This window comes from Ambystoma mexicanum, chromosome 5p (genome assembly GCF_040938575.1).
Source record: "Ambystoma mexicanum isolate Mex_15411 chromosome 5p, UKY_AmexF1_1, whole genome shotgun sequence".
NCBI classification, from domain to species: Eukaryota; Metazoa; Chordata; class Amphibia; order Caudata; family Ambystomatidae; genus Ambystoma; species Ambystoma mexicanum.
Genome location: NC_090930.1, coordinates 800,852,235 through 800,864,536, shown reverse-complemented (window position 1 = coordinate 800,864,536; position 12,302 = coordinate 800,852,235). Strand labels below are relative to the sequence as shown.

Here is a 12,302-nt window from a genome sequence, read left to right as displayed (position 1 = left end):
TGTGCTGGCACTTGATTCCTGCTGCTGCCGTGTCTTGATCCTTGCACCTGAGGTGGAGGCTCTTGGGACGTTGGTCCTGGCCCTCTTTGCAGGCGTGCTGGTAGGGGTGTCCTGCAGCTCGTCGTTGGTATCGGACCCTGTGGTGGAGTAAAGAGGGGCGAGCGTTAGTTATGGGTCTGTCGGATTTGGAATGGCAACGTATCAAATGCATTGGGGTGGTACATGAGGCTGATATGGGACTGGGCCTTGGAGGTGGTCTCATTTTCGTGTGGATTGAGGATGCATTCATTTGGCTGCCTGCAGTTAGGGGGTGCATGCTGCACATGTAGGGGTTGTTTATGGCATCTTGATTAATTTGTTTATTCATTCTGACTTTTAGAGGGCGCTGTCAGGGCAAAGTATGTATTGCACTATGGGGTCACATGGTACTGCACATGTTCGTGGTTTGTGGATTTCGCATTGTTTCTCTTGGCCAACCTACCTGATTCTCCGGATGTCGGCACTCCTTTCTCCATCCCTCCGACTCCCTCTATGCTCTCCATTCCTATGGTGGAGGCGCAGATCTCCTCCCAGGGGGTCAACTTGATGGGCGACTCTGATCCCCCCCCGGTAGCTGTGGCGATGTTCCTGTTCGCAGAAAGTATGCTGCGTACGCGGATCCGCAGGTCGTCCCACCGCTTGCGACATTGCTGTGGCGTGCGGGGTGTTGTCCCCACCGCACTTACGCGCTGTGCCACAAGGGCCCATATGGCCTTCTTGTTGGCAAGGGCCGTCCTGGTCATTTGACTGGAGAAGACGACGGCGGCATTTTCCTGCAGGGTCTCGGTCAGCACGGTCAGTTCCTCTCGGGAGAAGTGGACCTGCCGCTTGCGATCACACGCTTTCTTGGCTACCTTTCCCATATTTATTTTTTTAACTGGGGTTGCTAACGGGTTGGGATGTGTGTCAGGGTCGGATTTTTAATGGTTGTGTTGGGATTCGGATTTTATAGTTGTGCGGCGTGCTGTTTCCCGTTCCGGCCACATGCTTTTACTTCCGTTTCCGTATATTTACGGTGCCCGTAATTTGCGGTGCCCGCTCATTACGGTGCCCGCTCATTACGGTGACCGCTAAGATGGGTGGCGGTATTGCACCTGGTGCAGCGTACGGCGGCGGTAAGGGCCGTTTTGGGGTCATTTCCGCCATCGCAGCCTTTCGGATTCCGCCATGGCGTAATGCTCGTGCCCGATGGGTCGTAATTAGCCGCACTTTGCTCCTTCGTGCAATGGCGGAAACGCTATTTACGCTGTTGCGGTCCGGTCAGTCAATTTCCGCAAGGGTCGTAATGAGGGCCTATGTGTTGAGGCCGTTACTTCAAAATCCTTGGCCTTCGCATCACATTTTTAAAGCTAACTCTGGTTTGTTTTTATCTGCCTACAATATAAAGATCCCACTTTTTCCAGAGACCCTTGACTTGTAAATGTAAATAAATAAATATTATATAATGGTGCCAATTTCCGCTGTAGGTATTGGACTACTGATGAGGCTAAAATGCTCCAGTCAGAATGAAGGCCAGATCTTCTTCTATGCGAGGCGCCAGCCCGTAGAATGAGCTGCTCGACTTTCAACCAAGTCACAAGTTGTCACGGGAGATAGCTCAGTGGCAACATGCTCACCTTGGAAGCAAGGCGACACAGAGCAACATAGGCTCGATCCCTGGGTCGGTGCTTAGAAACTTCTGGGTATTAAGTGAGTTATAAATATCATATCATATTTGAGTAAAACACATTGCAATACATAGCGAGTTCGATGATAATCATACCTATGGTTGATCATAATTGCTGTTAGTTGATTCTAATCCAACGTACAAATTGTGTTTGTTGTGTATTTGTGGACGACCATAAATGGCAGTGTCTACTGGGGTGCACTGCAGCGGGGTAAATATACTCATTAAATCACAGTGCTCTCAATCACATGACTGTCCTCAAAAGGATCTTTTGCTAATCCATTGGAAGGCCTTTTAGAGAGCTGCCAATCCCTGACCACCGCACACGGGGACATTGCAAGCCATGTGCTCCCCAACGGTGTTTAGCTGACACAAGACTTTGGCCCTCATTATGAGTTTGGCTGTGCATTACATCTTTGGCGGTAATTCCATGACCACCACTTTTCTTGGCAGTAATAGAATTACCACTAACTTTACCGGACCGCCAAATTCTGATTTTGGAGGTAAAGGATTTACATCAAGCATAAAGCTGGAGGAAGACCCTCCACTTTACCTCCAAAAATCACTGGATTTACTTTGGTGGAATTACCACTCACGGTAAATCTGCAAAACACCCCCAAGTCCTATGGACTTCAAAGATGGGGAATAATATTGCCTTACCGCCATTCATAATCATGTGGTAAATCCACCGGACCCAGCGGTGGTCACGGTAAACAAGTTCCATGGAAAATTCCCAGAATTGCCACAATGCTCGTTACGAGCCCATTCTATTATGCTTTACGCATTGCATTCAGTGGAATGTATTACATTTTTCCATATGTACTTCTTACTGACCCACATTTTTTTTCTATTTTTAGTTGCAAATGAAGCTGGGGACAAAGGCGGCAATCCATTGGCACGATTTGCACGTAAGTACTTTCTCTTCAATCTCCTTTTTTTTATTTATTGTATGTCAAGAACACGTATTGTGCAGAGCCAATGAGGGCTGCCTTATTCTTATTTAGGGTCACCTGACTGGTCTTTTCAAAGGTTGGGTTTGGGAACTAGTGGGCAGAATACTTTGCTCTTTTGACCAATGGCTGTGCATGTCCCTGGAGCTCCAGTAGCATCTGCTATCTCTGCGGAGGGTGCATTTGAGGCCAGCCAGTAGAGGTGCTATCAAAAACCTGTTCAGAAGGCTGGGGTGTGATACAGGCCTTCCAGTCCAGTCCAGTGCAATCATGGTGGCTATGTTGGTACTGGGCGAGGCGCACGTGGCCCCACACAAGGGAAGGCAGGCGCAATGGGGTTATGGCACCAGGAAAGCAGGGTTACCAGTCAAATGGTCGAAAACATTTGGTCGACAGACAATTTGGTCGACACCATTTGGTCGAATGCCAAATGGTCGAATTTTTTTTTTTTTTTTTTTTTTACCCATTTTTTGTTTTTTTTTGGGGGGGTCCCCCCCCCCCAACCCCCTTTTTTTTCTTTTTTATTTTTTTTCCCCACACGAAAACCCACAAAACATATATATATATAAAAAAAAAAAAATTCGACCATTTGGCATTCGACCAAATGGTGTCGACCAAATTGCAGTCGACCAGTTTGCAGTCGACCAGTTGACTGGACACCGGAAAGCAGGTGTTTGTGGCTTGGCAGCTTCAGGTCTCTTGCTCTGCCAGGTGTGGGCCATCCCTATTCACACGGGTCATCTCACCTACCAGGCTGCAAATGCCTGTGGCGCCGCTCTGGGAGGTGGAGGCGAAATGACTTATTCGGAAATCAAGGTTAAGGGCATTTCAGGTTGAGAAGCAATAACCTGGATATACATATGCAGTCTCTGGACTTGGGCTGAAGAAGAGGCAAGTTCATTGCGATCAAAGCACATATAGGCAGTGACAAGCTAATTATAAGTTCCATATATGCCCCAACAGCAGACAAACAAAACTATATATGAAGTCTTCAATGTTCTCTAGCGAAAGTGAGCAAAAGCATGATAATGATTGTGGGGATTGGAAGATCCCTTTGTGACAAATCTGATAATCTAAGGGATGGTAACAAAGACAGGGAGCATCTACAGCAGCAACTAGAGGCTCACAATCTCTGTGATCCGTGGAGATAGTTTAATCCACCAGGCCAACTATATACTTTAACATACTGTGTACATGGCACTCGCTCACGCATTGACTATTTCCTGCTCGCGACCTGAATAATGTATTTATTTATTTGCATTTTTAAAGCGCTCACACAGCCCGGGGGCATCCGGACACTGTTACACAATTTTTTTTGTTGTTGTTGTCTTATTTGCATATTTATAACATGCTTAAATCCCCAAAGGTTTCTAAGCACGGACCCTGGGATTGAACCTGTGTTGTTTGGTGTCATCTTGCTTCCAAGGGGAACACGTTCCCACTGAGCTATCCTCTCAGGACGGTAAATTTTGATACAATGTGATATCATTCCTCGGAGGGTGGGGAGTTTCAGATCATGACACAGTGAGCATTCTGCTGGAAACATCATGGATGAGGCCACGGGTGAAAAGGTGCTGAATGTGCAACAAACATGATTAAAAACCCACAAGACAAACAAGCACTTCAAAACTTAGTACAGGAGTATGTCTTGTTAAACGAAGGCTCGGTCAGCAAATGAGCAGCCTGCGGGCGGCTGGGAAGGCATATATGTTAGAGGGATTATGATGCAAAGAAGCGCAAGGAAGAAAAGGGACGATGGGCTCAAACAGAAGGCGCTTGAGGATGAAATGATTTGGCTAACGTGTCTGTATGACGAAGCGCCCTCACATAAGAACCCAATGAAGCTCCGAATGGCGAAATACGAATTGAATGAGCTCTTCACAAAGAAAACAGATTATGCCCTGTTTTGAATAAGAGAAACTACTCAGGAACAAGGTGAGAAGACGAGTCACTTGTTATCGGCTCAATTTAAACAAAGAAAGGAGCAGGCGGCCATGCCAGGTGTCGACGAAGAAACCCAAAATGGAGGAGGCACCCCGATAACCGTGGCGGTGTCCGCCTCCGAAAGCGCCCTTCCCCCTCCTCAGAGGAGGGGAGGCAGAGCGCGGCAAAGTCGGGAAAAACCCGCAAAAGGAAAAGCCCGCGAAGAGAAGAGCGCGGCAAAAGGGGGAGAAAGCCTGCGAAAGTGGGACAATGGAAAGGGGAGGAGTTACCCCCTTCAAAGCAGACGGGTCACCACTGCAGAAATCATTCACCCCTGGCAGTGGGACACCCGCCTTCCACCGAGGAATTCGTTTTTCAAGAAGGATTTTCGTTTTGCCTTTCCTGTTCGTGTTGCGGTAACCATGTGAGGAGGTTCGTGTTGTCGCAGTGAAGGAAGGGGTCCGGTACTGGAAGTTCCAGAGAAGGTGTTGGCCAGTTCAGGAGAGAGGAGATCGTAGATTACGCAGCGTTAACAAGGAAAGAGGTAAATGGCCGGGCATGTAGGGGTTGCGTTTCGTGCAGATTAATTGCACGGGGGCGGCCGTAGGAAATTAAGGATGCGGGCAGAGAGGGCCGCATCTGCAGTCACCTACTGCTATGCACTCCAGGAAACTGTGGTGGGGGTGAGGTCGGAAGCTATGAATGGCGTTCTTTGGAATGCACCAACATCGAGTTGGGAGGTACATCCGGCATATGTCGAGGTGCACTTTGGAGACATTTTATTGTAAAGGCCGGTAAAAGGATGCCTGAATGCGTGGCTTGCTTTCATCATATGTGGTCCCATCAAGAGCTAGGAAACGGTAACGGAAACGCGTTTCCATGCGATCCATTGTGCAAAGTTGATTTAAGGGGAAAATGTTGGCTGCTAAGCATGGGAGGCGTACGCAAATATGGGTGTACGCCGTCGTGGGTTTGTTATTTTCGAATGGAATGCATTAAAAATGTTTAAGTAAGTTCAAGGAAACTACTAAATTAGAACGGAGCAGTCGTCAGGCGGGGTGAAATGGTATTTATGCGTTACAAGTGTCACCTTGGTATTGTATTTAGGCAGAGTGGAGACCATAGCAGGCTTTGTGGTAGTGAACGGCAGTGGCCTAGAGGTTAAGTGCTTGCGTTACAGCGCTGGGGACCTGGGTTTGAGACCAAAGAGTGATGTGGGGTCACAAGGGAGAAAAAAGGGGCGAGAGGAAGATAGTCTGCCAAGTACAGTGCGTTGCGTGCGTTTATGTATAACGGCGTGATGCAGGCACAAATAATGCATTTGCTTGGGGGTGTTTTCTATGCACGAGGGTGATGTCGGTCACAAGCGAGATAAAGGGGCAAAAGGAAGATAGTCGGCCAAAGGCAGTTGCTAGCAGGCGTTTATACATCATGGCACGATGCAGGCTCAAATAAGGCATTTGCTTGGCACATTAGGATGACGGCGGGGAAGGAAGTTTAGTTGTAGCGGGTACCTTTAATGGACTAAGATAATTGCCAGAAGGTGGGTGGATGTTACTCTAGAGAATGAACTACAGCAGAGCTTGCTTTGCATTCTGGTTGTTGAAGTGTAGGGCGCAAAGTATGCCTTTGGTGTCGGGTTACGTCCGGCATGCTGGTGGTAGGATTGAATTATCAAATATATTCTTTGGTTGTCGGACTAGAGGGTGGTCAGGTGCCCAGCGCAAGCTGCATTTCGGTAACATGTGACGATTCGTTGGGGAACATGCTATTAAGAAACACTTGCCAGAAAAGGGGTATGATGGCAGATAATAGTATGTGGTAGCAGAGCATGCAGGGCATGCTGGGTTTTGAAGTACAAAATTCACAGGGCGCCAAGTGTGCGGGGTTGGGTCTGCGAAGGCGCAGGGGTGTCCGGCTCGGGCTGCATTCCGGTAACATTTAGCGATTGCCGAGGAGCATGCTTAGTAAGAAAGAATTGCCGGAATGTGGGCGGATGTTAGACAATAGTAAGAGCTGCGGCAGAACTTGTGGGGCATGCTGGTTTTTGGAAGGTACTTTTAATATAGCGCCTGTTTGTCGCGGTGCATTTCGGTAACTTTTAGCGATTGTTTGGGGAACAGGCTTATTAAGAAATAACTGCCAGAAATATGGTCAGATGTCGAACAATATTAAAATCTGCGGCAGAACTTACGAGGGCAGGCTGGTTTTGGGAAGACTCTTTTCATATAGCGCCTTTTTGTTGCAGAGCAGTTCGTTAACAGTTAGCAATTGTTTAAGGAACATGCTTACTAAGGAATAATGGGCAGAAATGGGCTCAGATGTGAGACAATATTAAGATCTGTGGCAGAACTTGTGGGGCATGCTGGGTTTTGGAAGCTACTTTGCAGATAGCACCTTTTTGTTGCAGTGCATTTCTGTAAGATTTAGCGACTGTTTGAGGAACTTGCTTATTAAGAAATAAATGCCAGAAATGTGGTCAGATGTCAGACAATATTAGATCTGCGGCAGAACTCGCGGGGCATGCTGGTTGTTGGAAGGTACGTCTCATATAGCGCCCCTGTTGCTGCGGGGCCGGGTCTGCGAAGGCACGCAGGGTATGGCTCGAGCAAGGGTGCGGCCGGGATGGTAAGGATACTCTCACACAGTTTAAGGATGGAATTGGGAGTGAGTTGGGTATTTTAAAGGTGAAAGGGCTGCCGGCTCGGGGAGGCGGTTAAACGGGTATTTGGTGATTGCACCTATGAGGCTTGTTGAGCTAGGGTGGGAACGGGGCCCCTGTCTGGTATGTTGTAATTAGGGCATGGTTCACAATGTTGGCAGCCGTAGCTCCCTCCTCTGGGCGAACCGAACACCTTAAGAGGGGAAAGTCGCTGAACAAGGATGGGAAGCGCACTAGGGATTAATTTCATATACAACTTCATCAGTGACTGGTTCGCCCCCAACCCCCCTTTTTGGGCATTGCTCCATGGTTTACTGTGACCATAGCCAAGCATCCCCCTCGTCCAAGAGGGAGTTGCCGGAATAGCGGAACTGGGTCCTGTCGCGTTTCACATAAGTTGCGCGGAGGGCGGTATGGTCTTATGCAGGGTTTCACAGGTTTAGCAGGGGGACGGCTGGGGGCATAGAGGTGCCGGCGGCATGCGTGATGCTAGGTCCGGAAAAAGACCCAGGGTTATGCTAATTCCCGTACTGTCGGGACGGTGGGGTCTTTTGGCTGTGGCTCCTGTACTTCTATCCGGGCCTACAGTCACAAGGCCAGGGGCTTCAGCCCCCGCACACCCTAGCAACGCCTCTGGCCGCCAGTGGAAAGGAGCCCATGGTGGCAAAGGGCTATTCCCCGGGTTGAATAATAACGAAAGGGGAGTTGTTTGACACCAGGAGGAGGCAAAGCCGGTCAAGTGGCACAGCGAGTAGAGCGCTCACTTTGACATCAGGTTCGAATCACGGCGGGGCCAAAACTCAGCCTTTCATCCTTCCAGGATCGATAAATGAGCACCGCACACCGTGGGTAATAATAAGCAGCGCTCTGATACCCGAAGGTTCGTAGCACTATATGAAGGCTAAAGTATTATTCGAGTGTACATCTAAAAGATTCTTCTTTTTTGTGGCAATATTGTGCAGTGTCACTACTGGTTCACAGAGGGCAGGTTAATAATGTGCAGTAGCACCACTAGTTCACAGAGGGCAGGTTAAACGACGGGAGGGGTGAGGAATAAGTGGCAGTCCCAGGCGATTTCCCAATCAAACGACTACTTGGCTTGCGCTAACCTATGCGTAAAGAGACAGGCACCCGGCTGGATCATTCAACAAGCGCCAGGTAGTAGTAAAGTGAGCTGGGGCAGGGTCCCGACCCAAGGGGTTCGGGTTGGACACGGAGTAGCGGGTAGATCACCCTAGTTTGAAGGAAGTTAGGTGCCTTTACAAGTCCCCAGACCACATGGGGCATGGGTGTAACATAGGCATCTGCATTATAGCAGGCTGGCAATTTATTCCATGGTGGGACGCCTGAACAGGGAGAAGTCTTCTGATTATGGCCTGACAGGGTGAGTGCCTGAGGGGGTTGGTAGTACCCACGAGGTTATAATTGGCCCTTGGTCACAAGCAACGGAGGCAGGAGCGTATCGGGAAACAATAGTTTCCTGGGAATATGATTATGCAAGTAAGCGCTGATCAAAGTATAATGCACCCCCTGCACAGGCATACGTAGGGCAGTACAGTTGGAATGGCCGCACACGGTTTGAAGGAATACAGGGGGAGTCGCTCAGGGGGAACATTGCTACTAGGCATGGCTTTACTCATCAAAAGGCCTAATCACGGCTGTTATAATAGGAGTACGGTGGCTAAGGGAGTGCGCGGCGGTGTTAATATGCGCATGGTTGCCAGACTTGTTTGGTGAGGGAAACGAGCAGCCACTGTGGGGGGTGCGATGTGTGTAATGGGGTTGCCAGTGGGCGGGGGAACTGGGCCCACATGACAAGGAGTTTGTAAAGACGGAGCCTCCCTTAAAAGGAAAGAAAGGGTGGGGAGTGAGAGAATGAGCAATGATGGCAAAGGTGGTTTGGAAAATCTAGCAAAACGAAACTGCTCAACCTCACCCGGCAGGAACGGCGTTCTCCCAGCATGGTAACTCCTGCAAGGGCAGGCGGAGCAAAGATGAGTAGGTTGGGGAACCTATGGCGGGTGCGGTGTGAGGGACAAGTTGGTAAGGTGGCAGGGGCAGAAATGTCCCGGAGCAGGCACGCCCTGGTTAAGGGTGAGCAAGATGGAACGGTGGCAGAAGTGTCCCGGAGCAGGCCCGCCATGGTTAAGGAGCAGGAGGGAAAGGGGACAGATGGTAAAGTGTCCCTGAACAGGCACGCCCTGGTAAGGCGGAGCAAGAGGGAAGGATGGCAGGGGCAGAGGTACATCAGACATGGCCTTAGCATCTTAAATTCCACTGAAGACTCGCTAAAAGATGGTGTTCATCTGTTGGCAAGGGGAAAGGAGGTCTGTGGGTTTTAAGAGGTATATCAGGCTGGAAAGAATATAAAATTGATATGCCACCCTTTTCTCCCCACCAGCAGCAGCCCAAAGACAAAGAGATCGGTTTGGGCGGGGTGCCGGGGATGGAATGGGCACAGCTGCAGGGGCAGGTGCGCAGATTGCCAGGGGAACGGCAAAAACCGGATGTAGTGGTCATACACTCGGGAGGTAGTGACCTGACAAGCCTGGGAAGGTGGGCTCCAAGGCAGGAAATGATGGGCTCTCTACAGGAATTGGCAGGCCGACTGCCGGAAACTGAAATCATTTGGTCAGAGATAATCCTAATGCCAGAATGGAGGGGTGCGGATAATCACGCAGCTGCTTAGAGGTCCAGAAGAAAGCTAAATGGGGCAATGGCAAAATTCTGCATCTGCAGGGGCTTTGGCCAGATCAGGCACAGCTTGATCAATTTATAATCTCCCGAATATTTTCTGAAGGATGGGGTGCATTTGTCCCCACTGGGGTTGGATTTGTTTTTGTGGAACATTGGCTCTCATTCAGTAGACTTATAAGCAAGGAGGCAGGGGGGAGCCACAGTGGGCGGTAACCCACTTGTGGCGTGGCCGTGTTTGGGCAACCAAACACAAGAGACAGACTCCGGATGAGCCATGAGAATGCGGAAGGGTCTTCGCCCTTTCCAGACCCAGCGCCCCTTGGGAGCCTAACACGGCAGGGGCGTCTGGGGGGAACAACAAGGGCTCAGCTTCCCCCAAGGAAACGGCACTCTCCCCACCCACGGTTACCTGCAGGGGCAGGCGAGGCTCAGGCACAAAGGGTTGGGAGAGTTGGGCCTATGATGGACTTTTGGAAAGCAAGGGGGAAGCAGGTTTCGGACACGGAGCAGTCGCCGCATCTTCCCAAGTATTTCCACCAATGTGTGCAAAGTGTTTTATGATCTGTGGAGAATAAATCTGCGGCCTTTTATGCCAAACAAACTAAGCAAGGCTCATGTTACGCTTTTCTGGGGGGAAAAGGAGGTATGAGTTATTGCTAAGTAATGGGCACAAAATGGACGGATGCACGGGTTATGCCAGGTGTCGACGAAGAAACCCAAAATGGAGGAGGCACCCCGATAACCCGGGCGGTGTCCTCCTCCGAAAGCGCCCTCCCCCCTCCTCAGAGGAGGGGAGGGAGAGCGCGGCAAAGTCGGGAAAAACACGCGAAAGGAAAAGCCCGCGAAGAGAAGAGCGCGGCAAAAGGGGGAGAAAGCCCGCGAAAGTGGGACAATGGAAAGGGGAGGAGTTACCCCCTTTAAAGCAGGCAGGTCACCACTGCAGAAATCATTCACCCCTAGCAGTGGGACACCCGCCTGCCACCGAGGAATTTGTTTTCCACCCACCCACCCTACAAACAAGGACAAGCAGGAGGCCTGGTCGTCGACGTCGCAGGACGACAGGCGGTGTGGCAGTGTTTGGGCAACCAAACACAAGAGACAGACTCCGGATGAGCCAGGAGAAAGCGGGAAGGGTCTTCGCCCTTTCCAGACCCAGCGCCCCTTGGGAGCCTAACACGGCAGGGGCGTCTGGGGGGAACAACAAGGGCTCAGTTCCCCCAAGGAAACGGCACTCTCCCCGCCCAAGGTTACCTGCAGGGGCAGGCGAGTCTCAGGAACAAAGGGTTGGGAGAGTTGGGCCTATGATGGACTTTTGGGAAGCAAGGGGGAAGCAGGTTTCGGACACGGAGCAGTCGCCGCATCTTCCCAAGTATTTCCACCAATGTGTGCAAAGTGTTTTATGATCTGTGGAGAATAAATCTGCGGCCTTTTATGCCAAACAAACTAAGCAAGGCTCATGTTACGCTTTTCTGGGGGGAAAAGGAGGTATGAGTTATTGCTAAGTAATGGGTACAAAATGGACGGATGCACAGGTTATAGCGATGATTGAAAATGAAGGAATAGGGAAACAGGTTACAGTCCCCAAAGATAGGGTGACCAGATTTTCAAAACAAAAAACCGGGACGGCCAACAACATAAAAGAGGGACTACCCCATTGCAGCCCACTATAAACTGTATATAATCTCATTTGTGCAGTTATGTCTGTGAATCATGGCATGTTAATTCAAAAAGAGTGTTAGCTCTAATTGATATTACAAGGCTTGCTGTACAATAATTTCCAAGCCAGTCTCTGTGGCACAGTCAGTAAGTGTTGTGACCTGTACCTGAGAGGTTGGGGGTTTGAGCCAAACCTCCAACTTCAAAATTCTGAAAGTGTTGTGAAAAATAATTTCGGTTTTACTTACCGTCATGCAAACCCCAGACTGGGTTTCAAAAATGAAAAAAACTCCCGGGACCCAGGAGGGTGATTTTCCCGGACTGTCCTGGGAAAACCCGGACGTCTGGTCACCCTACCCAAAGATATAGGTGCAACATTCTGTCAGTTTTATGGTACCTCATATATGGCAGAAGCGGCAGAAGACCAGAGAAGTGAAGATGATTTTATGAGCACAATCACCTTGCCCACCCTGAGTGGTGAGGCTAGGCTCTCGTTAGGTGAACCATTCTCAGTGGAGGAAGTTAGGGAAGCCATCAAGGACATGAGGGTGTCCAATCACCCGGAGAGGATGGGCTAAACATAGAATTCTTTAAGGCAGGAGGAGACACGATTGCGGAAACGCTAGCTGAGTTTTATAACGAGGCTACGAGGGAAGGGGCACTGGCACCAGAGTTTAACAGGGCACTAATTACAGTTCTACCGAAACCA

At 49.8% G+C, this 12,302-nt stretch overlaps 1 protein-coding gene across 3 annotated transcripts in view; it reads left to right on the top strand.

Annotated features, from left to right (window-relative positions):
- PDE1C (phosphodiesterase 1C) overlaps positions 1-12,302 on the top strand; it is a 2,232,090-nt gene that overhangs the window by 476,067 nt on the left and 1,743,721 nt on the right. For all 3 annotated transcript variants that reach the window (XM_069613219.1, XM_069613223.1, XM_069613224.1), the window contains exon 2: positions 2,563-2,613. In XM_069613219.1, the coding sequence (XP_069469320.1) occupies positions 2,563-2,613 (51 nt within the window). The remainder of the gene's footprint in view (positions 1-2,562; positions 2,614-12,302) is intronic.